The sequence below is a fragment of the Trichoderma atroviride genome, chromosome 4 (assembly GCF_020647795.1).
Source record: "Trichoderma atroviride chromosome 4, complete sequence".
Taxonomy (NCBI): domain Eukaryota; kingdom Fungi; phylum Ascomycota; class Sordariomycetes; order Hypocreales; family Hypocreaceae; genus Trichoderma; species Trichoderma atroviride.
Genome location: NC_089403.1, coordinates 48,017 through 73,676, shown reverse-complemented (window position 1 = coordinate 73,676; position 25,660 = coordinate 48,017). Strand labels below are relative to the sequence as shown.

At 45.3% G+C, this 25,660-nt stretch overlaps 9 protein-coding genes across 9 annotated transcripts; 5 read left to right on the top strand and 4 right to left on the bottom strand.

The window, feature by feature from the left end:
* Nucleotides 1-48: 48 nt before the first annotated feature.
* Nucleotides 49-4,238, top strand: TrAtP1_007219 (uncharacterized protein). The gene is made up of 4 exons (XM_014092892.2): nucleotides 49-2,329; nucleotides 2,389-2,989; nucleotides 3,042-3,876; nucleotides 4,003-4,238. The coding sequence occupies exons 1-4, from the start codon at nucleotides 824-826 to the stop codon at nucleotides 4,079-4,081; spliced, it is 3,021 nt and encodes a 1,006-aa protein (XP_013948367.2). The 5' UTR covers nucleotides 49-823; the 3' UTR covers nucleotides 4,082-4,238.
* A 1,153-nt stretch (nucleotides 4,239-5,391) lies between these two features.
* Nucleotides 5,392-6,530, bottom strand: TrAtP1_007218 (uncharacterized protein; the record flags this gene model as incomplete). The annotated part of the gene is made up of 2 exons (XM_014092891.2): nucleotides 5,392-5,919; nucleotides 5,976-6,530. 2 exons carry the CDS (start codon nucleotides 6,528-6,530, stop codon nucleotides 5,392-5,394), a joined length of 1,083 nt encoding a protein of 360 aa, XP_013948366.2.
* A 1,744-nt stretch (nucleotides 6,531-8,274) lies between these two features.
* On the top strand, nucleotides 8,275-9,354 carry TrAtP1_007217 (uncharacterized protein; the record flags this gene model as incomplete). The annotated part of the gene is made up of 1 exon (XM_066113433.1): nucleotides 8,275-9,354. One exon carries the CDS (start codon nucleotides 8,275-8,277, stop codon nucleotides 9,352-9,354), a length of 1,080 nt encoding a protein of 359 aa, XP_065969519.1.
* A 4,402-nt stretch (nucleotides 9,355-13,756) lies between these two features.
* TrAtP1_007216 (uncharacterized protein) lies at nucleotides 13,757-14,538 on the top strand. The gene has a single exon (XM_014092888.2). It carries the CDS (start codon nucleotides 13,823-13,825, stop codon nucleotides 14,462-14,464), a length of 642 nt encoding a protein of 213 aa, XP_013948363.1. The 5' UTR covers nucleotides 13,757-13,822; the 3' UTR covers nucleotides 14,465-14,538.
* A 2,008-nt stretch (nucleotides 14,539-16,546) lies between these two features.
* On the bottom strand, nucleotides 16,547-17,116 carry TrAtP1_007215 (uncharacterized protein; the record flags this gene model as incomplete). Its single annotated transcript, XM_014092887.2, has 2 exons — nucleotides 16,547-16,980; nucleotides 17,038-17,116. The coding sequence occupies 2 exons, from the start codon at nucleotides 17,114-17,116 to the stop codon at nucleotides 16,547-16,549; spliced, it is 513 nt and encodes a 170-aa protein (XP_013948362.2).
* Nucleotides 17,117-18,575: 1,459 nt separating this feature from the next.
* Nucleotides 18,576-18,878, top strand: TrAtP1_007214 (uncharacterized protein; the record flags this gene model as incomplete). Its single annotated transcript, XM_014092886.2, has 1 exon — nucleotides 18,576-18,878. The coding sequence occupies one exon, from the start codon at nucleotides 18,576-18,578 to the stop codon at nucleotides 18,876-18,878; it is 303 nt and encodes a 100-aa protein (XP_013948361.2).
* Nucleotides 18,879-19,313: 435 nt separating this feature from the next.
* On the bottom strand, nucleotides 19,314-20,900 carry TrAtP1_007213 (uncharacterized protein; the record flags this gene model as incomplete). The annotated part of the gene is made up of 1 exon (XM_014092825.2): nucleotides 19,314-20,900. One exon carries the CDS (start codon nucleotides 20,898-20,900, stop codon nucleotides 19,314-19,316), a length of 1,587 nt encoding a protein of 528 aa, XP_013948300.2.
* A 621-nt stretch (nucleotides 20,901-21,521) lies between these two features.
* TrAtP1_007212 (uncharacterized protein) lies at nucleotides 21,522-23,077 on the bottom strand. The gene is made up of 3 exons (XM_066113432.1): nucleotides 22,668-23,077; nucleotides 22,219-22,615; nucleotides 21,522-22,162 (listed from the first exon to the last, which is right to left on the bottom strand). The coding sequence occupies exons 1-3, from the start codon at nucleotides 22,909-22,911 to the stop codon at nucleotides 21,559-21,561; spliced, it is 1,245 nt and encodes a 414-aa protein (XP_065969518.1). The 5' UTR covers nucleotides 22,912-23,077; the 3' UTR covers nucleotides 21,522-21,558.
* A 291-nt stretch (nucleotides 23,078-23,368) lies between these two features.
* On the top strand, nucleotides 23,369-24,675 carry TrAtP1_007211 (uncharacterized protein). Its single transcript, XM_014092885.2, has 2 exons — nucleotides 23,369-23,564; nucleotides 23,614-24,675. Exons 1-2 carry the CDS (start codon nucleotides 23,397-23,399, stop codon nucleotides 24,508-24,510), a joined length of 1,065 nt encoding a protein of 354 aa, XP_013948360.1. The 5' UTR covers nucleotides 23,369-23,396; the 3' UTR covers nucleotides 24,511-24,675.
* Nucleotides 24,676-25,660: the final 985 nt, after the last annotated feature.

The following is a 25,660-nucleotide window of genomic DNA, read 5'->3' as shown; positions in this document are numbered from 1 at the left end:
CTCAGAAGATAGCGGAAGTTGCGGCAGCCTAGCACTGACACGAGACGTAGAAGTTTCTGATATTCTTCTTTCACACCTAGAATCCCGCCATTGGACATGATACGTCATAGATTGCAAACGCTTACTGACTGGGAGAGTAATGAAACCATCTCCGGAATCTAGATAACAGATCGATAGTTGTCGGCACGGCTGCCGAGCCGGAACGTGCCACGGTTATCATCGCCTCCAACTGCGTCTCTTTATTGCGTTCATGCAGATCTCTCCCACTAGTATGTAGTTTTTTTTTTTTTTTTTTTTTTTTGTAAAGGTAATCAGTATTCCACTACGCACGGAACTGCCATCTTGGAAGGGTATGCGTCTGTATTCCAGGCGACTTGTTCAATCGTTACAATGCCGTTCTTGGCATCTCTTCAATAGAACCGGCTTTTGGCTAGCTGAAAGAGCAACTATAAATATCTTGCTTGACTCGAATCTAATATGCAAGAGAGCTATAATCCTTTTCGATTTGATTTAATAGTCGTCTAATTGTAGGGCGTCGATCACTTACCGGCAGCCACGGCTGCAGCGGCACAACCATGGAGACCGAATTGCAAGCCACCTCCAAAAGAAACTTTGGGCTAAGCTTGAGGAAAGTCGCATTCAAGCTCAATGCTCGCCGTAATAAATAGCTGGGCCTAGCATCTTGCTGTGTCAAAATTGAAGTTCTACACAGCTTCTCGCACCATCTCCGTTCATGACGTGGACATGGAAGGAAATGAGACAATACAGCACCGCTTGAAGTCTGCGCTTACGCCCTCTCCTCTAGGGGAGACTCAGTACCATCATGGCCTCGAAGTCACCGGTTCTGCGTCCAGATAGCCGAAATGCATCCATTCCAGATGCATCATCATCATCAATATCTAGAGGCTTGTCTAGATCCAAGTCCGGGGCTACTGTTCACAGATCCGATACTACGAGGCGCGTGCAACTCAAGTCAGTGTTATTCCAACAGACACTCGATTGGCATACGGCTACCATGGCCATTAAAGCGTCTATACCACCAGCTGTGCTTGTATGCGCCATTCAATCAAATAGTTGGATCAGTCATTTCAAGACCAACGCTTATCTCGCTCCTATCATATCTACCTGTGTCCTGCCGGCTCTCCCTCGCGCGATGCTGGTAAGACACAATATGCGACTCACTTTCGCAACTGTTATCGCCTATTGCTGGGCGCTGCTTGCTGGCTGGTGTGGTGTTCAAGCCAGGCATCATACTACGCACAACCTCAACGATATAAGCGCCTACAATTCTTCGGCAGAGGCGGTCGTGGCCATCTTCTTCATATTTTGTATTTGGTTTACGTTCACAGTAAAGTCTGCGTTTCCTAATTGGGCCCTTCAGTGCACATTGGCTGGCATCTTCACAGTCGCGCTACTACCAAATATTGCTAGGGCTCCCACCATGTCAGAAGTGATTGATGAGTCCAATGTTATTCTGGAGGCTTTTTTGGTGGGACAGGCTGTTGGTCTTGTCAATGCGCTTATCCTATTCCCGCAAAGCTGTAGAGGGCTCTTCAGAAAAGACATAGGACAGTGTCTTGATGGGTTGGTGGCTGTCATACAAGCACAAAGGAAATGCATGGAAGATATCTCACTGAAGAAAGTCTCAGCTGTGGAAGGAGGGGAGAACGGCAGCTCATCCATCAGTCAACTTGAAGATGCCTTACAACGGTTCCTCAAGGCAGTTGGCAAAGCCCGCCAGGATAGTGAGTACGCGGCGTGTGAGATATCTTGGGGCGTCTTTGACCATACAAAGCTGGACGAAATTTCTTCATTATTGGTCGATCTTATACCACCTGTATCCGGTTTGAGTTCGGTAGCAGACATGCTACAACTACACGTCGACGGATGTAATATCGTCGGCGATGCAGGCGATGATGGCGGCTCTGATGAGGGGAGTAATATTACTTCAAAGGACGACGGCTGGCAACATCTCGAAGCGGCAATGCACCAAAATTCAAGACAAATGTCTGACACAATCATCAAAGGCGTTGAGCACGTCAAACTTCGACTAGAGTCAACAAATGGTCGCACTTTGTTCAATAGACGCCGCGCCAGAAAAACCGACAAAGAACATGAAGCCGGTATAACACAGCCAGGAGACACAGGTTTTCTCGACTCATTCCGCGACGTGTTCGAAATTGGCCGTGTCTTCAGTCAAGAGAATGAAGACATGAACAACAAAGAACTTCTTGATTGTTATATCCAGCATCGTCCCCAGGTTGGAGATTTGAATCAATACACTTCCGAAATGCACTACAATACGTTACGATACTTTCTTTTTCTTCATGTAAGTCACTTTTTTTCGTCCAGTCCATCTTTTGCGTTGTTAGTAGCTAAACGCAACAGTCTCAAACCATTCTGTCGTCTTTGGGAGAAGAATTCCTCAAGCTCCTAATTTACGTGGACGACTGTTATACACACCCGAAGCGGTTGCTTATTCCACCCTTTTTTCATCCCCGTTATTGGATTGAAAAGTTTATTGGCTTGAGAGTTACGCAACGAGACAGCGCTTCCCAAAAGTCAGATGCTCAAACCAGCATAAAACTTGGTTCTTCATTCTACGATCCCAAAAATCCTGACCATCTCCCGCCTGGCAACTTCATGGAAACTATCGGAGACTATATTCGAAAAATCAGCGCTATTTTCCGTAGCGATCATGCTGCGTACGGCCTCAGAGGTGCCTGTGCCATTATGACCGTTGGTATCATCGCATTTCTCCACGATTCACAGGACTTCTATTTCGCGCAACGCTTTCTCTGGGCGATGTTTGCCATTGTACTTTCCATGGCCCGCACCACTGGATCATCAACTTTTCTTTTACTCGGCCGGGTACTTGGTACAATTGCTTCAATGATAGCAAGCTACATCATTTGGTATGTAGTCGACCAAAAGACTCCTGGCATACTGGTCTTACTTTGGCTGTGGTTCCTTGTCCTTGGCTATTTATGTAAGTTTATATATAATCATTTACGATGTAATCATTGTCTTATGCTTCTCAGTCGTCAAATTTCCCGATTTCTTCAGCATATGGTTTGTTGCTCTCATCGCTTCAATTGTGATGATAGCGAATGAACTTCAAGTACGCAAACTGGGAGAAGCAGCCATCATACAATCCGGCCAAGCTGTCTATCGGCCATATATCATATTTCCCTATCGGCTCGCTGTCGTCACCCTTGGTGTCCTCATTGGCTACTTCTGGACAATATTCCCGTATCCTCTGTCCGAGCATTCTGAGCTCCGCGAGAATATGGCCAAAGCCATGTATGGGCTTGCACGCTACTACATGTGCATCCAGCAAACGATCCTTGCACGTCTCAGTGGCAATTTCGGCGACATTAGCGATAAAACAAGCCCCGGGTTTCACCTTCAGGCGGCTCGCCGCCGCATTTTCCACAAGTACCAAACCCTGAGCACTAGAGCTAAAACAAGCTACCAGTTCCTTGACTGGGAGTTTTCGCTTGGCGGCCGCTTTCCCAAGCAAACATATGGCGAGATGCTCTCCATTCTCGAGCGACTCGTAAGCTACATGACTCTAGCAAGCTATGTGTCCCGGGATCTGAAAGCCCCGGATGCCACCGCGTCTTGGTGGGCCCACGACCCAACCGGTGCAGCTCAGGCTCATTTGACCCCAGGAGGCGTCACAACGAGAATGATCATACTGCATTCTGCGCTAAGTCGAGCCCACCCGCTGCCGCCAGAATTAGCAGATTTAAGTATACCTCACCTGGGTGATTTCTTAACCAGGGATGTACCTACAGATGAGAGATTCGCAGCTGCGGCGCTGATTCATAGTGTCAATTGGTATTTGATACGCGAAATCAATCGTTTGACTGAGTGAGTAAGAGTTTTTATTGATGCCATGCATGCATGTTTTTACTGCCTCTTGCCTTCTTCTCGTTCTTCCTCTTTCTGTCTGCCGTAGCAGAATAGAGCTTCATGCTAACACAGCTGCGCATCTAGGTTGGCAAGGGAACTCGTCGGAGAATTGAACTTCTCCTTCGTTATTATTCATGATGATTATGTCGAAGACGGTCAATAGCAACGGTAGCACTAGTTATCCATTTGTGAAAGCGATATTGCCAGTCTAGCATTGTACTTATAAATTGTAGCTTCTCTTGCTGCAAATAACGACATCACTTGCCATCTACCTACCAATGCTTATAGTTTGTACTACATAATACAAGAATGCCAATCGAGAGAGCCTGGTTTTATCGAGCGTTAGAAGAGGTATTAGGTAAGTTTTTTTTTTTTTTTTTTTTTTTTTCTTGTACGTAGCTCGAGTTGAGCAAACTTTGACCCTTTGCATGCGATACATTTCCCGCCCAGAGCCAGGGATGTTTCCGTGACCGCCAGCACCAAATTAACGAATCCGATCAATCTGCTTCAGCTAGACTTTCTGCGCTGCTGATTTCGATTCGAGGCTACTCTTATCTTCGATCGATGGTTTGCTTGGGAAGAAAAAGGATCATATTGAAAATCATTGCTACGCTGCGGATTGCTTGTGAAGGCCTCCAGCCGAAATTTAAGAGCTTTGGGTAAGCTGGAATGAGAACCGGGTTTGGCTTGCTGGTTCCCTCTGGTAAAATGAAGCAATGGCGAATATTAATCTTGCGCTCATAAATAATATTCAGTGGTCTAAATTGGAAAACTTGGCAATTCCCCCTTCTATGTAGAGTTACATCACGTTTTGCTTGTACGCGCCAATCACTTTCAAAAACGAAAAATTAAAATTGTACTGTTTATAGAACCTTCCGCAATTTCCTGTCTTCATTGTTTCAATGGCCTATGCTTAACTATCTTGGGTTTATAAGCTGGTGCGCTGGTACATGTACACAGATGAACATCTGAAAATGACAGTCCAGCCTCACTGAATCTCAGGCACCTCAATTAGCAGAGACTCCTAAAGCCTTGTTAAAAGCATCTGCTGCAGCCTGGCCCTGCAACTGGGAGGCCGCTGCAGAGGCACTTTGACACGTCGACACTACTGCGGCACCGGCTTTGCAGCTAGAGTTGAGTCGATCGCAAATGAAGTCTGCAATGACCTTGATGTTCAAAGCTGAGCCGTGATTGAAGTCAGCTTCATCTACTGGGGCAAATGCAGGCTCCGTACGGCCATCAAGGCCATTGGCGAACTTGATGCTGGGGTTGGAGCATGAGCCGAAACTTCCAGCAGCGCCGGCTGCATTTCCATTCGCAGCGGTACCGCTAGCAGCGCTGCTATCAGTGGCCGTATTGTTTGCCGCGCTGCTGTCATTGTTGCTGGTAGCACCAGATGCAGCGGCTGCTGTGCACTGGGTGTTCTGCGTATCACATTGACCAACTCCCCCGGAGAGCTTGCCAGAGTTGGCGTCATTGGCACACGCGTTGTGCTGGATACTGCATGATCGTTGCAGAGCGGCTCCGACGGTGACAAAGGTATCTCCATTGACAGAAAACGGTCGGTTTCCCGTGCCTGAAACGACAGGCGGAGGGGGGGCCGCCAAGGGTGCCGGTAAACGCCTGGACGTTGTTTCCACTAGCTGTTGAAGTTGAAGTCTCACTGCTGCTAGAGGCTCCGGTTTGAGAAGCTGCGTTACCAGCTTGAGAAGCCGTGGTGGGAGTTGCTGCCGCAGCTGCCTGTGAGGTCGTCGCGACATTCGCACTCGGCGTTGGAGCAGCGCCACTACCTTGAGCGTTGGCAATCGAGAATTTACTCAAGTCAACCAAAGCTGTGGCTTGAATGCCGCCAGTGCCAGTAAACGTTTGGGATACAGCAGCAACCGCGGAAGCGACTTCATCTTGGCTCGCATCGAGAACAAGCGTGCCTGTTGAGTAGATGCATCCAAGAGTAGGATCAGGGTCGTCACAAGCTTTGCCTTTGCCTGTTGCATCATTAAGCTAGGTGTTTGTTAGTCACAAATGGTTCTAGATACTCAATGGGGGGAGAAACGTACATCTCCTGGAGCAAAGGTACCGCTCAGAAGAGCGAGATTGGGATCTGCGCCGATAGCTTTGAGCTGCTTCGCGAGCTCAAGAGTGATACCCTTGTTAATAGAAGCAGCATTGGCAGATGCTGGGTCTTGGTGAGGCTTTACAGCTTGGATTTCGGGGTTGACAGCTTGCTCAGTACAAGTCACACTTGCCAGCCCGACTTTACCAGTATTCCTCTCCAGGGCCTGGTATACCAACGCTCCAGCCATCAATCGAATATCTCCAGCAGCTTTGCCGTTGGTAAAAGCCTGATCGGCTGTCTCTTGTTTGAGGCAGTCAAGATTGGTTACGCTTCCAGCGCCGCCTGCAGCCGCTGCATTACCAAGAAGTCCAAATACAGCATCTGTGATGCCCTTGGGGTTGCTCTTCGCTAGAGCTTCGTTGGTAATGGAGAGGAAAACATCATGGGAATGCTCCTGGGGAACCTCCCGGCGAAATATGTTTGAAGACGGCAGAGGTAGGGCAAAAGCTTGGCCTAGCAGCAAAGCTGCGGCTGTAGAGGTGCTTTGGAACTTCATTGCGATTGGAGGGAAAAGACGATTAAAATCTGTAAAGCAGGAGGATCTTCTAAGCAGCAAATAAAGAATAAAACGGAAGTAAAGAGTGTCAAACTCGCAATGAATAAACCAGCCTGCTGGATAAGAAGAATCGAAACGAAAACAATAAGACAAGAAAGAACAAGCAATGGTGCAAGACAATCTCCAAAATACAGCACCGGCTGGCGACTGAGACAATATATACAATATTTCGTGGTTCTAGACTTTCCATCGACCCCTAAAATCACCCCATAAGTGTCGTTTCCGTAGCCGCTTTATTGCTCGTTTCATAAACCCATCCGGGCGGTTAACTATTCTATCCAGGAGCCCGGACAAGGAGATATGGAAACAGCACGTCAAATTGTCCGACGCCTTCTCCTTGATTCTTATATTCCTGGTCTCATGTGCCTGGAGTGGATTCCCCAAGGCCGCCTGAAACAGTTGGTGTTTGCAGTGGGGTAGTCGGTTAGAGGAACAATACGCAGGGTCCACAATAGCAGCAATTCAGTCTTGACAGTTCACTAGTATTTTCAATCGGTATTGGACATGTTCGTTGACTCTATTAACTCTATGAATGATCAAACACTCTTCGCCTTGTTTAATGGCCATGGCATTGGAAGACAATTCTACACTGGATAGATTTCTTGTGTAATTTTGTAGGGGCCTGCAGCTAGGGGGATTTGCGGGATTAGAGAAATTGTAATTTGAATCAAAACTCGTTTAGTATTTTGAGTTGCATGTTTCATATAAACTACCAAGGTCTACGCTATGATACCTAGCCGTCATGTGGAAAATACATAGAAAAGGCAAGTAGCAGTATTTAAACAACATTTTAGGGTTATTTAACTAATTTGATAGCACTGCCATGGCTTTCCCGTGGCTACAGACCCAATATGATCCCTGTAGAACTAGTGGCCGCCTGTTTTTGTAGATATTCTACAATTAACTACCCTATTTCTTGTTTCCTACTTCCGCAATTACCAACATTGGTCAGTCTTCTCATTCTTCTTTACGCAGTCGCATGGGATACAGCAATAATAAATAATTCTTGTAGAATTATTAGCTATTAGTACATCTTACCGCCGCCTAAGCTCTACAATTCGATTCGTGTTGCTTGACAACTCATTGATTCGCAAATATAACCACTTGCGAGAGTATTACTCAACGTTTTATTAACTCCAAAAAGTCTAATACGTCAAAGGCTCATGGTTCTAACCAGTAGCTAATGACTTATAACCACCTACATACAATATCCATTCAAATTATCAGCTGATTCTTTTCTCTGTCACTTTTTTCCGCCTGTCTATTATAACAATCAATGATCCCATCCTGATAAACATGTGGGCCATATATGGGACTACGGCCACTCATAAGCTGACGGGATTAAACTTTATATAGGGAAACACTCCACTGTAGTTCACTATACTACTCCACTGCAGTTTAGGCTGCACTCGGAGCCAATGCTCCGAACACTTTTGAACACCTACAATATGATATCGTGGGTATTTTGACTACATATACAGGAGAACAGCGATAAAAATCCAGAGCGAAGATCAATTATGGGTACCAAAAGTCATGACGTTGTACACGCCTCCATGGCCATAGACCTAGATACTGAAATTTGGCGGTATTTAAAGATAAAGGTTGGTCCTGCAGCGTCAGATGAATCACACTTTTAAGAATTTTCTTTACTTTAAATTGTGAGAAAGGAACAAAAAAACCTCCAATGGCTTTCAAACTACCCTTTAAGCACTGCACTCCTCAGAGTCGAAGCCAGATAACTGCTGCACGACGGGGAATGCGGCAAGCAGTCTCTATCAGAACTCCTGTGGTAGCTTGTAAACCATGGACAGCTTGTGGCAATAATGAACGCTGCTATACGACTGCGAGAGTGTCTGGATCAAACATCACTGGGTTGCCAAAAGAAGCCGAGGTTGGCACTAAGCGATTCGCCGACTTTGATCTCGCTGGCAAAACATTCGTTGTAACGGGTGGTGCTCGAGGCTTGGGCTTAGCCTTGGCAGAAGCACTTGTAGAGGCGGGTGGTAAAGGTATTATCAAGATTTCTTCTAGCCACGAGAAGTACGCAGTGTTTGACGATGTTATAGTCTACTGTCTCGACCGGCTACCACAGCCCGACCAGGAATGGCAAAGGGCCGCTCAGCGTGTCATTCCAGAATGGGGTGGCTCATTGAAATACAGGCAATTGGATGTTAATAACACTTCAGATCTGAATGAGATCATTGAGGGCATTGCGCACCAAAATGGGGGCATACAGGGAGTTATTGCCGCTGCTGGTATACAGCAGCTTACGCCGGCAATAGAGTATAAGGAGGAGGATATCAATAAGATGCTGCAAACAAACTATACAGCAGCATTCATGACAGCACAGGCCGCTGCCAGGATGATGCTCAAGTATAAAAGTCATGGAAGTATTTGCTTTGTGGCTAGCATGTCCGGTTCTGTGGCGAACAAAGGATTACTGTCGTCGGCTTATAATTCTTCTAAAGCGGCGCTGATACAACTGGCGCGAAATCTTGCCATGGAGTGGAGTGATACTACAACTAACAACGGGGGCGGTATTCGAGTTAATTGCCTGAGTCCAGGACACATAATCACACCGATGGTTCTGAAAAACTTTGAGGAGGTGCCGGGCTTAAGAGACACATGGAGTCAAGCCAACATGATGAACCGACTGGCTGAAACAAGCGAGTTTAAGGGTGCGGCGCTATTTTTAATGAGTAACGCGAGTACCTTCATGACGGGGAGTAATTTGATTATAGATGGTGGTCATACGGCTTGGTAAAGGTCTATTACGAAAGGCCCAGCTTTTACCAACGGCGGGAACCCTCATGTTATATGACTTATAATAAAAATTGTCTTTGGAACTCGACAAATCAACACTTGAGCTCCTTCTCGTGACAAGTTAATACATGATACCAAATAAATAGTAAAACACGAAACGCTGAGAAAACAAACAAATTTAAACGTAAAACCCATAATTTTCACTATTGAGCATTTAATATCATGACATCTATATATTGGCAAATCACCGCTACCCGAATACTAGACAAATAATCATGATAATAGTCTTTTCTTTTTTCGGTTTACCTGTTGTCTTTTTCTTTCGTAAATAGTTCTACAGCGCGGTAAATTCAGTAAATGAGAAACATAAAACTATGCCTTTTTAAGCGCATGGTCTTCATACGGTTTGATGCACAGACAAGTGCGGCGGTATGTGACCATGACCGCAAAGTATAATGCTGTTTAATTTTTTAGATCCGTGTAATCAGCATCAGGCACATAAGCCTCTTTGAGCGAAGCCTGGGTATAGCCACGAGGACCAGTATTGTTCTACACGATGTCAATAGATGCATACGTGCCTTCGGCTTCGGGCTTCCTTACCGCTGTACCCCTCAGAGAACAACCTAACTATGTGCAGCTGGGCCGGTAATTTCCATATTTCAGCCACCTCATTCACTTTTACGCAACAATAATGATGTTCATATTCCGCGCTAAACGCAGGGACGATAATAGGTACGACCATATGATGCCAATCTCGAAGCAGGATCCCAAAGTCTTAAGTGGCCCTATACCTCGACATTACGCAGCATAATCGGGTACCCTCGGAATGTTACGTAAACATAGCAGCCTCGCAACCAACGTTAAGCTTGTTGCTGTTTAGCCCCCAAGAGATTTTCCTTAAGAGGTAATGGGACAAGGTTTGGGAGGTTGAATAGCCCCCAATATTACGATTGAAATCATGTAATTGCCGACGATTAGTATCCTAGGGCAGGCTTAGTATACATTAGCGGCATTCTAGATCCTAGATTGCCCTGCCCTGTCATATAGACGGTGTTGGAGGGCAAACAGTCAAGCAAACTAGATAAACAAAGTGAGTGCCTTTCTTTTTCCCACTCCATGTTTTGTTCGAACCTTGACTCAAAGAAATAACTGTTATTCTCACTATCCCTCTCATTAGGAATACTACGCAATTTTTTTTTTTTTTTTTTTTTTTTTTTTTGCGGTCTTAAGCATTCACATCATGGCACCATCGGCGCATCTGACTTCAGTCACGAATTGTGATGAGGAAAGTGCTGAAAAAGTGCAAGGGGTATACCAAAGCCTTGCGCCCAGGCTCGCTAATCCTGTGAGGAGCAGAAGAAGATCCATCTTTCAGATAATAGCGAGTGCTAACGACTACAATTTAACCCTTCATAGTCTCCCCTTGCCATGGGCGGTTTTGCAACGAGTCTTCTCACCGTTTCTCTTGCTATGATGGGCTTCCGAGGCGTTTCGAACCAGACCGTCTTCGTCGGAGACCTATGCTTCGTCGCCTGCATTGCGTTACTTATATCGGCCCAGTGGGAGATGGTGCGTGGTAATACCTTCTCGTACACAGTACTCAGTGCCTTCGGTATGTGATGTTCTCCCTCCCCACTAAAGAAAAGAGATTCCGATCTCGTGTCTTGTTTAATCTAACATTTATCGTGTGTATTTGAAAAGGCCTTTTTTTACGGTGGCTATGGTGCAATAATGATACCCTCTTTGGGTGTCGCCGAAGCATTTGGCGGCTACACGCCTGAATATTACAATTCCATGGGCTTTTTTATTTTAAGTATACAATATGTTCATGGTTCCACATTTTAATGTTGTCGAGTTAACCTCATTTGCAGTTTGGGCTGTTCTCAATATCTTCTTCCTCGTAGCAAGCGTTGCCTTGTAAGTGAAGATCAGATTCTGAGGTAGATGAATTCAGACTAATAACTTCTAGTAATATCGTATACATTTGCATATTCCTCAGTATTGAGCTTTGCTTTACTCTTGAAGCAAGCTCATACTTTACACTTGCGGATGGAAATGCGAACTTGAGTGTCGCGCTTATGAAAGCCGCTGGAGTGTTCGGATTTTTGGCAGGATTGCTAGGCTTCTATGCGACGGCACACTATTTATGTCAAGATGTCCTTCCATTCGATATTCCAATGGGAGACACTTCTAGAGTAGTAAAGCGGTGGACAAAGGCAAAGAATGTAGTATAGGAAAAATAGAGTGCTGTAGTGCTACGAGCGTCGCTCATATTGTTGACGGTGAAGGCAATGAGCAGAAGTGCCAACCTTGCTAGTACCATGACTCAAATATTACATGGCCCGTGTGACATCTCAGTGGGTAGTCCGCAACAGATGGAGGCGATCATTGAAGCTAACCAGGGGAAGCTTCGGCTGCATTATCGTAAGAGGCAGAGATATAATAATATAAGACCTGCACCTAAGAAAAAAACATTAACAACTGTACTTGCTAGAAAAATGTTATTTTACAGGCGATAGTGTAGCCTCTGAATAAACAAACATCAAATTTCAAGCTCTTGAATACAAATGCAAGTCTAGATTTCGGTTTCTAGCTTTGACTTACCGATACATATGCCTTATAATATACTCACCTATCAAGGGCAGTTGGGAAACCAAGTACCCTCTTGTTTTAGCATAGTGCATGTGGGAATGGCTGTGCTTGTGATTAGTTTGTCAACCGCAGCGAACCAGCCTTTATGAGCTTCACTGCTAATACATAGTTGATGTGATATCTTTCTGAGATGATTTCAAGGCACTGCCACTACTTCTGGACGGAGACTGAAACGTCGCTAGGCGTATACTCAGGATCAAATCCTTCGCAAGCGAGGTTGAACTTAAAGCTACGGGGAATAATAATCACCCATATTTCTCTCGCCGATTGGCCCGGCAATGGTAGCATGGAAATTCGTGACATGGGTGACATGGCAATCGTGATATGGTAATCGTGATACGGCTATCGCCTACCAAATGTATGTATATGCACCCGCCTACCTAGCAACGCGATATCTCAATAGAAGCCCATAGCCTTACTCAGATTCCTCTCCCGCGGTCCTATTGCATTTATTCATCTGTAGCAATCAGAATGACATTAGCAATTTGTACGCAAGATATCCTGCTGCATGTTTTTTTTTTTTTTTTTTTGGGGGGGGGGGGTCACCTTTTAGGCCACCTAGTTACTAAACGCACTTGAAACAAAAGTGACCTGACTTCTAAAGTTTTGAGACTTGCATAGCCACAACCAGTCATTTTTTTGCTGACATGGTCAACATTGCATGCATCCCAATATCAATTACCCACGTGTAATAGCCGTAATATCTCGAAATAGTGGCGCCGAAGCCTCGAAAGCTCAGGGGTTTCCTCAAAACTCACAATGGCCTTGATCGCGTGGAAAGTGCTTCTGTATGGGAAATACAAGTAGCATAGATTGAGAAAATTGTACTATTCTCAAAATTAATCATTTCAAGACAGCTGCCGATAATCAGTGAAATATTAAGAGGCCAAAGACGCAACTGAAAGGAAATACCAATACCTATTCTGGGATGATTATAAATATAAAGCCACATTGCACAAGTAGCGTCCAGCTCGAAAAAAGGTGCCTATTGTGTGCAGATAAGCGCTGCAACACAAACAACCGAGAAACCAGTTTACGCGTTGCAACCAGTGACTTTTTTGCTAACATAGCTGGCGCGTGGGAATGTGTCGGAACGGTTTTAAATCGTAGCGTTAGTGAACGACATCAACCAATTGACGCCAAGACATGCCAAGACCTGTCAAGCTTTGCCAAGAGATCAGATCGCCTGAAACAAACTCATGCCTCCGGAGAACCCTGCGCTATTTACAACTACTACCACGTTAAGCAGCTACTACCTTGAGTACTTGTGAAGCAGAAGAATATTCTTGCATTGACGTTCAGAAAAATAGCGGCTATAAAATATCACTTTCATAAAGTATCACCGATTGTAGCTATGCATTCAGACGCAATATTGGTTTTATTTAAAGCAAGATTTATGGTAGTGAAATTGTAGCAATTTTCAACTGGCACACTTTGTGTAAGCTTCCAAGTATTCATCATAGGCTAGGGATGTTTGAAACAGCTTTCCACTAAAGTAGTAAACTTGTAACAGTCGGAAGAAGACGCTACCGACTCCGCAGCTACGCCAGCCTCCTTGATACATACTTCACCCTCACGAAGTGAACTACGTCGCAGGCTGATGTCAAGTCGTTGCCTCATTGCTCTGGTCATAATTTCTCTCTCTAACAATTATGAGCAGGAGAAGGTCTTCGCTCCAATATAAATATTAAGCCTCGCCGCCCGCCAAGGCCTCAATTCAAACCATCAATTCTCAATTCCTTTTACTATAACCATCATTCAATTCTTCAATATTTATTTACTTCTCCACGTCCCTGGAAAATTTCTTGTTTGACACAATGAAGTTCACTTTCGCTACTATTGTCATTCCTTACATCTTCCACAGCGCTCTGGCAGCGCCTACTAGAATTGAGCGTGCCCTCGACGAGCGTAGACCCGTGGAGAGGGGATTTGACATCAGAGATGCATATTCTACCAAAGCTCACGACGAATATATCAGGATTGCCAACAATGCAGATGTCGAGGCTGGAACTCAGGTAGCTGCCGTTGAAGCCATCAAGACTGTCGCTGCTGCCGCCACTAGCGCTGAGACCTCAGCAGCAGCGAAAGGCGACGCAAAGAAGACGGGCAAGGGCAAAGATAAGAAGAAGGGCAAGGATAAGAAGAAAGGAAAGGACAAGAAGAAGGGGGAAAAGGGCAAAAAGGAGGGAAAGAAAGAAGAGAATGCGGTAGAAGCTCGCGAGGAGTCTGACACTCCTGATACCGAGGCTGCTGCCGAATCCACCAAGACCGTGGCCGCTGCAGCAGCTAGCACCGAGACCTCAGCGGCGGCAAAGGGCGGTGCTGCAAAGAAAGATCAGGGTAAGAGCGAGAAGAAAGACAAGAAGAAGGATAAGAAGAAGGGGAAGAAAGAAGGCAAGGGAAAGGACAAGAAGAAAGGGGCCAAAGCTGCGGCAGCCGAGGCGACAGCAGCTCACTGAGAAGTCCAGGCTCCAACTGTAAGCTGGGTTTACAAGGTTTATTTCGGAATCACGGACGTAAAATAGCAATGTATACCGATAAATTCATTGTTTATGTCCTTTTCTCAATATTCATCAAAAGTATGAGCAGTCCGTGAATACAGAACGAGCTCCGTCATTCCCCCCCATTGGCCCAACGACATGTATTTTACAAGTCTAGATAAGGTTGCTGCCTGTTTTCAACAACCCCATGGCCTTAGGCTGAAATCCCTGAAATAAGAGAAGCCCAGATAAGTTTATAATGTAAATGATTAAGTTTCATTTCATGTATGTCACCTCACTCGTGCAATAGCACCGTGAGATTTGCTAGAAAGTCGCGAAAATGCAGATTTTGTTCCGGGGGCTACTCTATATTGCTCTGCCAAATAGTGTTTTGTATAACGTGACGGTAGCGCTTTAATAAGTCTAGGCTGGGCAAATTGAGACTCGAGCCTGGTGCAAGTTGGGCTTCTTTTTAGTCAAGCTCACGACAAGAGTCAACCTACTCAACTTTGTTGAGAGAGGCGGCGGTGGTGACGCTTTCATAACGTGTCATGGTAATAATAACATGAAGTAGGCTTCCGTCTTCCGCGCAGGTAAAGGAAGAACATCCTCCCAACTACTGAGATCAAAGTAAGTGTGGACCTAAACAGCGAGAGAGAACTGGAGCGACTTCTCCAATCTCCCCAGAGATGGATCTATAGATGGGGTATGCTTGCATGGCCTCGTATACCGGGCATGGTTACCCGCGCTTTTGAACAGCACGAAGCTCGAACGCTGGTAATGACGGCATGATATCGAACGTTTGTCTAGGCTATGAGTTCATAAGAGCATCTGCAAGCCAAGTCATAATAATTGAGTGATAATTGTAATTTTTATACATGATCGACATTATCAGCATATGACGTGTTGGCCGAGGTGAAGTCATCGCCAATTCCTTGGAAAGGTAGTGTTTCTGAATAGCCACGATCAAGACCTTCCCTATCAAAGAGATATGGTCGACTTTATCAATATCAGTTTAAGCGACCTTGTGGCATTCTAAAATGGCCCTGAACATGTTATCATAGTCAAGCACAGTCTAATCCTTCTTGTAGTTGGACGCTGCTGCGTAAGCGAAGACCCAATAGCCATGACACACTCGGGGTTATGCGCGATGCACTGTGTGAAACCTGGACAAGCCTTGTTATGGGTGAATGAGTATTTCTGGATCAACCGGATATTGGACTATCCATGAGTGAGCTTCTGCGATGCTTCTAATATCAACTTGGATGGTAGCTACCGTTCTTAAGATACGGCTTGCTTAACCCTCCACCATAGTTCTGGCACTGTCAGTGCGCGGAAACAGTCCGCAGTCATCTTTCAAGCAAAGAGGAAATGCAAAAAGAGCACCGCAGTTAATGGATACCCTTCGATGCTTAAGGTATTCGGGACATGAGCTTTCATTTCGTAGCTCACGTTGTCATACTCGGATCTTACCGTTGAAACCACTGAAAACTCTTTTCTTTTCAGCGCTCCTACGATGAACTTGGTTTTAGCATTCCAGTCCTTGGTATGGCACCAACAGAAGCCGTCTGCAGACAGATTAGGCGAGCAATGCCCCAAACAATAGTCTTTTGGGTACCAGAACAATAATGAAGAGCTGGTTGAGTTGAAATGCAGAGCTATCGGTGTTGGCCACCATCAGAAAGATTGCTGGTGGTCGAATTAGCTGATTAGTTGCTGCTCTACAACTTATTTAACGAACATCAGTAGGATCTGCACAAGAGGGCATTGGGAATTCTGCTGCCCATCAGCTTTACATGAAGATTGGATCAGCAGTACTGTTCTTTGCAGTTTTCTCACAATGTCCCATATTCAAGCTAATTAAGGATTATTCTATTTTGTGTACAGCACACTAATACATTGATTCAAGTTCGTTTCATATACGTGCAGTTCAATGTGAATAACCAGTTTATTCTCTTATGTTTTCAAAATAGTAAGACACTGACTAAGAATAAACCAATGCCTTCATCCCCTTGGCTATTTATGTATAGTGTGGGGTAGTATTGGTATGCATGGGGATAACTATGCCGGTGGCTTAGTATGGCTGGCCGTAGATACCTTTGGCCTGTGAATGCCGTTGAAGACGAGGTTGATAGTAATGATCGTAGTAAATAGAAACAGTAGCCACTCCAACGCTCCAAAGACTGTCGCTGCAATGAGCAGCCCGCAGCCGTTCTCTTCAGCCGGACATTGTTGGCTTCCTATGTTGACAGCCACAGCAATAAAACCAGCTAGCCACGACAAAAAAGCTATAGCTTCGACGGCGAGACGCACATAGCCAACCAGTGCATGATCCGCATAACGGATTCTAGCAATAAGAAAGAAGAAAACGCCCAAAAATGTCCAGCCGGCACAGAACATCAAAAAGCCCCAGGCATCAGGGACACCATAGTAAACATATAAATTGCCAATGTCAAAATGTTCATAGGCAGTATGGCCGCGAAAAACATGGATAGCTAAGCAAAAAGTTAGATTGAGCAGCAAAGTAGTATAATAGGCTACGTTTTACGCACCATGCCCGTCTGTTCCCATAACAATGATTGCAAATATAAGCTGCAGCGCTCTTAGGGCAAGTTCAACTTCTATGTTCATCGTTGTGTTCATAGTCATGATGTTTAGTGGTCCTTCGTGGGGATGTGTTTGTGGGGAAAGGAATGTTTGAAGCTCAATTTCCCTTTGAGAGCAGGGTACGGCTCTCTTTTCTATTATCGAATTATTCTTGAGAGATGATGCTTGGTGCTTTTTAAAACAAAGGTTCTCGTTCTCCAAGCGATCTGTAGTCAATTTGAGAGTCAATTTGAGAGGAGCAAGATGATAGATGCACAAAAAAGCCCTGGAAGAATGAAAGGGGAGGACGACGACGAATAAATACACATTCTGTAGCTGGCTCCTGCGAAACGTACTTGAAGGCGCATTCCCTTTCCTGGTTAGACATTTACGAGATTGTTTTTGGTTAGACAGTTACGAGACCTCTCCCACCAATCAAACTTTGTGCTTGGCTTACCGATTAACCATGTAACGCTCCCCTGAGTTTAGCGAATCAGGACGATTGCTAGATCGAGGCTAGACCCGGCAGTCTCGTACATATCTAACCCTCTTGGACAGAAGTTGTTAATTGCGAAGTCATGTAAGTCAGGCAGATCCGAAGAGGTGCGAATGGTAGAGAGAAGATATATATTCGAGCTGGAGTGCTTCATGACGATGGCTATTCATCTCTCGACCAAACAATACCGTTGAACATCTAGACTATTAGCATCACACTCTTTGTCTTCCCTTTCCGTTCTACAATTTAGTTCTAATACTCCCGAATTTACGGCCAAATGCCGTACTCTTGTCCTCTCCCAAACATTGGCAACTGCACCATAGGGAAGTGCCCCCTCAGCTGCGCTCAGGTGGAATATATACCCACGCTTACCGGTAATGTTCTATATGGTGTTGCCTTCGGATTGCTTGCGCTTGCGCAGCTCACGCTTGGTATAAAGTTCAGAACTTGGGGTTTCATGGTCGGCATGATCTGTGGTCTCGTCCTTGAGGTAGTTGGATATGCTGGCAGAATCATGCTACATGGCAACCCATTTGACTTTAACAATTTCATCATGTAGGATATTTTCTCCCCAAATCTTCCCTCCCACCCAAATTTCATAACAGAGCCTTAACAGCCGCCATAGGTATCTCGTCCCCCTAACGATCGCCCCCGCTTTCCTCGCGAGCTCCCTTTATCTCTGTCTCTGCCGCATAATCATATTCCACGGCCAACAGATCTCTCGTTTCAGCCCCCGTACCTACGCAATCACATTCATGACAAGCGATTTCATCTCTCTTGTCCTTCAAGGGGCCGGCGGCGGGCTCGCAGCTACCGCTAACAACAGCTCTGGGAGCGAGACGGGGAGAGCAATCATGATCGCCGGTGTGGTGTTTCAAGTCATCTCGCTACTTATATTCATGGGATTGTGGCTGGAATTCGTACTTCGCCTGCGCAAATCCAGCGCGAGTGCCAAAGACCCACGTTTCGCAGAGTTAAGAGACACAAAAAAGTTCGCTTGGTTTCAGTATGCGCTCGCCGCAGCTGTTTATGCTCATCTTTATCCGCTCAGTATATCGTGTTGCAGAGCTTCAACAAGGCTTCAATGGGCCCCTTGCCAATAACCAGGTGTCGTTCATGATCTTGGAGGGGCCGATGATTTTCCTGGCAGTGCTTGCAATGACGGTATTGCACCCTGGCATTGCGTTTGGTAACAATTTGCGCAGCGCGGCTTGGTCCATCACACAGTCCAGGAAGTCTGCCTTTGTTGCAACCAATCTCTATATGGAAGATACGCCTTTACAACACAAGCTCAACTCTATGTCAAAATAAGAGTGTGCTTGGGGCGCTAGAAGCGGTTGTAGTGAGGAGGCTGTACTGTGTCATGCAGGGTCTGCTCACTATGGCAGCTGAAACTTTTCTCGTCTAATATATTAGAGGATGTAGTCTCTTATATGCGGCCATAAAGTAGTTTGGCAATCGCTGAATTAACCGTTGAAGCATCGCAGAGGCCTTTTCTGAGCGAAGCTGGTACTCTGCGCATTATTCAGGCCAGGAAGAAAATGCGACTAAACAATTTGAGATTGGATCTTCGGAGTGCCTTGAAAATTGAGGGAAATCAGCACTCAGGCACACCAGGGATATACTTGTGGCTAGTGATCAATTATCGCCGTTAGATAGACCGTTGACGTTTCGAGTGAAGAATTCTGCAGTCAAACCATAGATAGTGCTTTAGACCTTTAGCATAATTAATGATAGAACAATTCATCATAAATTGATGTACTCCGTACGTGTGAGACACTCTCCTAGCAACCCCCACGGCTTTGTCCTGAATACAGCTTTAAGTGTGCCTGGGTATATCGGGCTGGTCATGACGTGGTTAAAATTGTCATAGCCCAAAGGTGTCTCTCCCAGATCGTAGATTCGGCATTCGTCATCGGGCAGAGGCAGGCCATGCAATCTAGAAGTCTCGTCTGGCAATTGTAACTCATTGAGATGCTCTTCTTCCAGCTCAATGACTCGTTTGGCGGTTACGTAGGCGTAATGGCCATTCCAGAGCCCTTCCCGCCGAGGTGCCGATTGCAGCATTTCCAGCGCGCGTCTTCGTATGGTAGGATGACGGCATTTCAGTGCAGTGTAGTACAAAGGTCCTAAGATTTGTACATCGAAAGATAGCGGTGGTGGTACTAATCCTGTGTCTGGCTTGGCAATTTGTTCCGCGTAATGCAACAGCTCTTCAAAGTCGCCGTGGTAAGAGTCTGGAGCGGTTTCACCAGCGGTAGTGCATACTCGTATCCAGATGTAAATAACTTTGAAATGGACCAAAAGTATATTGAGCGCATCTTGGTTTGCTGGGCTGCTAGCCGCCTGCATACGTTGAAGAAGTTCATCTAGCTGGATGCGCCATGCGTCTAGCCTTGTTTGAAGTTTAACTTGTTCAACAAGGTCATCAAAGTCAATTTGGAACGCATCTGCCTTAAGAGTGGCTTTGCCGATGAATCGGAGGCAAGTATCTGAGACTTCATAGAGCCGCCGCCTGGAATCTGTAAGGTCTTTCTGAGGGGAATCTTGTGTAGCTGTAGAGGAGTACATTTGCGGAGTTAGTCTCCCAGTGAGAGAGCACAGCACGTTTAGACGTAAAAACACCGGGACGATATGATCTTCGATGGCTTTACGCTCGTTTGGTGCGATATTGGGCCTCGGATGCGAGATTTCATCGTTTTTATGGCGGAGCGCAGCTAAGATATTGAATCCATTCTCAACATGAAACAAAGTAGACTGGATATTCCCTCTGAGGAGCTCGATACATGTAAATAGAAGGCAGCAGACCAGTGGCACCAAATGTGAGTTAGGGTGTTCTTGAATTCGAACTGACAGGCTCCTCACTGCTGTATTCCACTCCTGATGTGCACTTAGGTTGGCATTAACATAACCTGTCGGATGCCGTAGAGATGATTCGACGTCTTGATAAATGATGCTGATGGCTGATACGGCATGTTGAATTGCTGGCTCAGAGTGTGACAGTTGCAATACCAGCTTGCCCCAGAACTTTGTATCGAATTTTCCATCTAGCTCTGCAGCAAGATTATGGTGGAAGAAGTCGAGGCCGCGATAATTGGAAAGAAACACCGGTTGGGTTTGCGCAGGAGGTAGATATATCGTAATGACGTTTCGAGATTGCGTAGCACGCACGGTATTGTAAACACATGATCGGTTTCCCATGGCGCAACGTCGGCATATAGGTTTTGCTTCATCGCATTTCACCCGCCGCGCTTTGCAAGTGCTACATCCAGTGCGTACCTTGGATGCACTTTCTCGGGTTCTCTTCTGCGCAAATTCCAGACCAGTAGTCATAATGAATGGCGCTGCGACAAGAAGCAGTCTTGTTATTCTCAGAAGGGAAGGACTAAAGAAAGAAGAGAAGTCCAGCCATTAAAAGCTCTTCTTATGTGTACAAAACAATAGAGGACAGCTTTCTTTGCCAATAACCAGAATATCAGGCAGCACAGGAGATGTTAAAGCAGTAAGCATCCCAGAAGCGGGTCTTCTTGTGGCTATGTATTGCACAGCCCGCAGGAATATGCTTGATGATTCAGATCAATAACCGTGGCTTAGCCGAAAAATAATAGAGCTACTGTTAGTTGGTAATCAATACATGACATTTTACAGCATACTGTCTTTGCTGTAAAAGTTTTAACCTAGGCTACCTGAGCTTTGAAGAATGAAGTATTGTAACTAAGAGGTCTTCTAGATGAAAACAAACATATGCACCAGGAAAAAATGTAACGTATACATAGATAAGTAGTTCTCATTTTCGGAGGGCGCAATGCAATATGGCATTCAAAATTCTATCAGGTATCTAGCGATAGCTAAGTTTTTAGCGGTTCCCACACTACAGTTCAAAAAATGGCACCATTAGCAAACAGTTTCAAAGCACATGTCGCATACTAATTTAATACACTATGAACTACATCTGTTGTCTTCTCAATAGAGCTATTGTGTATACTATTATCTAGGTATATAACTCAGTCCATAAAATCTTCAAGTGTAGCATTATTCTTTCATTTAGCACCATGACCCTGTCGAAAAGATTTAACAATGTAACCCATCCCCTTGACTGTAATACTGAGACTGCTGTTTTAAGTTTTGTTAGGAACCATGTCCTTGTTGAAGAGCCTATTTCTGCAGAAATAGCGCCAACCATAAGCTGAAAAGAAGAAAAGTCCAAGTAACAACAAGTGTTTCTCTCCGTCAGGCCTAGTGCCTCTTTAAGCTTGCCAGCGAGCACTGCTATATTAGGTTCTGTCGGAGTAGGCCAGGACATATAGAGGATGATTTGGAGAGCCAAAGCAGTGCCTTGAACAGCAGGGCTTTCGTGGAGACAGAGACTTTGAGTCTCATGATGTAGTTTAGCCAGAAGATCTTCAATTATTCTAATAGCGAGGCTTAGGCCTTGGGTGCAACTTTGAAATGAAGCGATTGACTCCCACAACTGTGCTATGCCATGATATACTGTTGCCACGCAAAGGATTGGATGATTGTCATGCAGATTTAGTGAATTGATGACCTCTGAATGATATACTCGCGGGAAATTGAAGAGATTGTTGATTGAGTCGCTGAGTAATCCATTAGCCTACCAGAATGGAAATAAAACACAAAGGGTCTTACGAACGATAGTAAGAGGTCAGTGAACCATGAAGGAAAATGGAAAATGCCTCGGGCATATCTCTCGCGAATAAGGTGAGTCAACCCTTTCATATGAATGCTCCAAACAATATCGTCGTTAGCTAGTCGTCCGCCAATAGCCATAGTACACACTACCGCGAGAACAGCATCCGTGTGAGCCTGCCTGGAATTCAAACGTTGAATAAGAATGTTGACGGCTCGGATTGAGTGAATATGGGCGTTTTGTTGACGCGATACATCGGTTGCCCAGTGTTGCGTAGTTACGGCCAGAGATGATTGAAGAAGCGCCGGTTCGGATATAAGCATGTTTAACCATTCTGATTCAGCCGGACTGTTGGGGTATTCACTGGAATCCAGGAATATTTGTGACCAGAGTGAAGCAACTATTCGTGGATAATTAGTAATGCTAGCTGTTGCGACTTGGCATATACATACGGAGCCGAATCTGTTGTTGTGGACTACCAGTAGCAAGAGATCGCGCTAGCAGTGAGTCTATGGCGCCGCCGGCCGCAAGAACTAGATAGATTCTCTGTGCATTTCTTGCCTCGGCTTCTGCGATTCGCTGTCGCCGCTTTGCAAAATTAGTTCGCGTAACATGAGCTCTTATTCGCTTGGCTTTGGACGGTGGTAGGCTGGGCATGCCCGTTGTATTCAAGAATGCAAACCTCGTAGAGCACATTGTTGCCTGTTTGTGGATAATCAACTTTCGAAACTAAGATGAGAGACTTTGTAGGAAGGCTTTGGTCTAGTCGTCGAGACTGATTAACAATGACAAATGGATGCTACTAAGCCCTTCTAGGAAAATGAGAATTTATGGGTGTCTTATGCTTGATTGGGAAAATGAGAATTTGTGGGGTATCTTAAGCAAGCTGTAATAGGAAAATGAAGATTTATTAGTGTGGTCAATATCACAAAACTCCACGCTTATCAGTTTGAATCCCTACTGCTTTTAATTCATAGAGCCATAGCTAGTCTAGTATTCCGAAATATATGAGTCAAATATATTAGTCGTATTGCAAATATAGCTCCTATGTAATACGCTCAAATCCGTATTTCCGATTTCTAAGCGGACGAGATAGAAAAGGTTATATATAGCCGTGCAGAACAAGTGTTTTGGCATCCAAAATCTTCATCATATTCAATTGTTGTTGAGAATTTCCCAAGATGGGCAGGCAGTGGATCCTTAATAGCCAACAGGGCTTTGAGACTTCGCTCGAATACCAAGAGAACGTTCTTGAACCAACTGCAGACGAGATTGGTCCTAATGAAGTACTTGTCGAGATTCATGCGGCAAGTCTCAACTATCGAGAGATCCTGATCGCTAGCCCGAATGTACGTCAACACCAAAAGCCGTGAGAATATTCATACTGATATCCTTCAGGGCACACACGTGCCAATCCAAACCCCACTTGTGCCAGGATGCGATGGTGCGGGTCTTGTAAAGGCTGTTGGGTCCTCCGTGCAAAGCCTTCATATTGGCGATCGAGTTGTTACGTATCCAGCGCCCAATGTTGTTGAGTCCCGCGGAGATGGGGCATATGCTGCCATGTCAGACGTCCCCTACATGTTAGGTCAAGGAGCCGACGGAACCCTGCGGTCGGTGGGCATTTTTCCAGAGGCAGCTCTGGTGCATGCTCCCAAGTCTTTGGGGTGGCTGCCGGCGGCGACGCTGAGCTGTAACTGGACAACGGCATGGAACGTGCTCTTTGGAATGGAGGGAAGAGCAGTCGGACCGGAAACATGGGTCCTTGTCCAAGGGACTGGCGGCGTGAGCATCGCTACCCTTCAGCTTGCCGTAGCAGCTGGTGCCAAAGTAGTGGCCACTACATCGACGGAAGAGAAAAGCACTCGCTTACAAGGACTTGGGGCAGTGAAAACAGTCAACTATCGCTCAAACCCTGAAGGCTGGGGCCGAGAATCTCGAAGCTTCACACCTAATGAGAGAGGATTCGATATTGTCGTTGACATAGGCGGCAATCAGACTCTTCCGCAGTCAATGGAGGCTGTGAGAACAGATGGTATTGTTTCAATGGTGGGTCAGGTTGCAGATGATGTTGATCCAGTACCCCTGCTTTCAATGTTCATGCATACTTGCATTGTCCGTGCAGTATTGGCAGGAAGCCGTTCTCAATTTCAGGAGCTCGTGCGCTACATTGATGAGAAAAGCATAGTGCCTGCACTGGATGATGTTGTGTTTGACCTAGCTGATGCCAAAGATGCTTACAGACGTCTTAAGAATAAGAAGCACTTCTCAAAGGTTGTAATTCAAGTCGCTTAATATACCTAGAGCTCAATGGAAAGAAGAGGAAAAGTCTTTACAAACTGGTAAAGCACTTATAAAGAATACATTATATAGAGAGAGAAAAGACAATTTTTAAACTGGAGAACACAATATAATATAGCATTTATAATTCTATATGTAATACAAAAGAATCGTCAACACAAATCATAGACTAAGAAAATTGATCTGGAAATCCGTTGGAGTTGGGCGGAACAGTCCGACAAGCGCCGCCAATACCACTGCCAGCAATTTAAAGGCTAGCAATCTCATTTTGACAATTTTCGTCAGACTACACCAATGACCGACATTTAGATTACAAGTCGACAAAGCTATCAAAAATACCTTACTCTGCAGGCTAATACAAGTCAAGCCGCTATTCACAAATACAAGCTCCTTCGTACTTCGTAATAAGATACGCCACTTTATATGCCCAAAAGGATACGCCACTTTATATGCCCAAAAGAATGGCACTATGATAGTCGCGGTACAGCATTCAGAACGTTTTAAACGAACCTAAACAGCTATGGAGTACTGTAGGCGTTACCAACTTGGAATCAGTCACACAAAATGATATGCGATTGCTCGGAGATTTGGATCTAGAAATGAAAGGCAATTATGGTGGTAAGGCTGCGGGTGTGCTAGCTCAAGCCACTTGCAACTAGCATTAGGGTGTGTGCCAAGTGATACGAATGATTGCTCAAAGAGGGTCAAATCCGAGTAATGTATACTCATGTCACTGCATGTTTCGTATCCGGAAGAGAGATAGAGAGAGAGAAGAGAGAGAGAGAGAGAGAAGGGGTGCTTGTCATTTAGTCGATACGTCGGGCGTATTGAACTAAAGCTTCGGGCTTGGGCTTGGGCTTGGGCTTTGGGCTTTGGGCACTTTTTAACAGCTAAAATGGTAACTCCGACCAGGAGCATATTCCAATAGACGTGTAGCATTTTGGAGCATCAACGAGATTCTCTATATGACACATTCAATTGGACGGTACTAGAAATACCTATGCTTGTTGATATGCCGCATTAGCGCCATGGAATCGTGGCAGCTTCTCGCAGCAGCTGGAAGTTTGGCGACTGTAACCATTCCACGCACTAGATCTGAGATGGATAGCGCTGCCACAAGCGGTATTTGAATTAAAGCTTGTTG

Bases quoted from the DNA above. Each gene is read 5' to 3' on its own strand.
- TrAtP1_007216 (XM_014092888.2), top strand. From the start codon at position 13,823: ATGAAGTTCACTTTCGCTACTATTGTCATTCCTTACATCTTCCACAGC.
- TrAtP1_007212 (XM_066113432.1), bottom strand. From the start codon at position 22,911: ATGTGCTCTACGAGGTTTGCATTCTTGAATACAACGGGCATGCCCAGC. The intron at 22,616-22,667 runs GTATGTATATGC...ATCCACGAATAG, and splicing joins ACAACAACAGATTCGGCTCC to TTGCTTCACTCTGGTCACAA. The intron at 22,163-22,218 runs GTTCGTAAGACC...TGGATTACTCAG, and splicing joins TTCACTGACCTCTTACTATC to CGACTCAATCAACAATCTCT.
- TrAtP1_007211 (XM_014092885.2), top strand. From the start codon at position 23,397: ATGGGCAGGCAGTGGATCCTTAATAGCCAACAGGGCTTTGAGACTTCG. The intron at 23,565-23,613 runs GTACGTCAACAC...GATATCCTTCAG, and splicing joins TCCTGATCGCTAGCCCGAAT to GGCACACACGTGCCAATCCA.
- TrAtP1_007219 (XM_014092892.2), top strand. From the start codon at position 824: ATGGCCTCGAAGTCACCGGTTCTGCGTCCAGATAGCCGAAATGCATCC. The intron at 2,990-3,041 runs GTAAGTTTATAT...TATGCTTCTCAG, and splicing joins CCTTGTCCTTGGCTATTTAT to TCGTCAAATTTCCCGATTTC. The intron at 3,877-4,002 runs GTGAGTAAGAGT...CTGCGCATCTAG, and splicing joins GAAATCAATCGTTTGACTGA to GTTGGCAAGGGAACTCGTCG.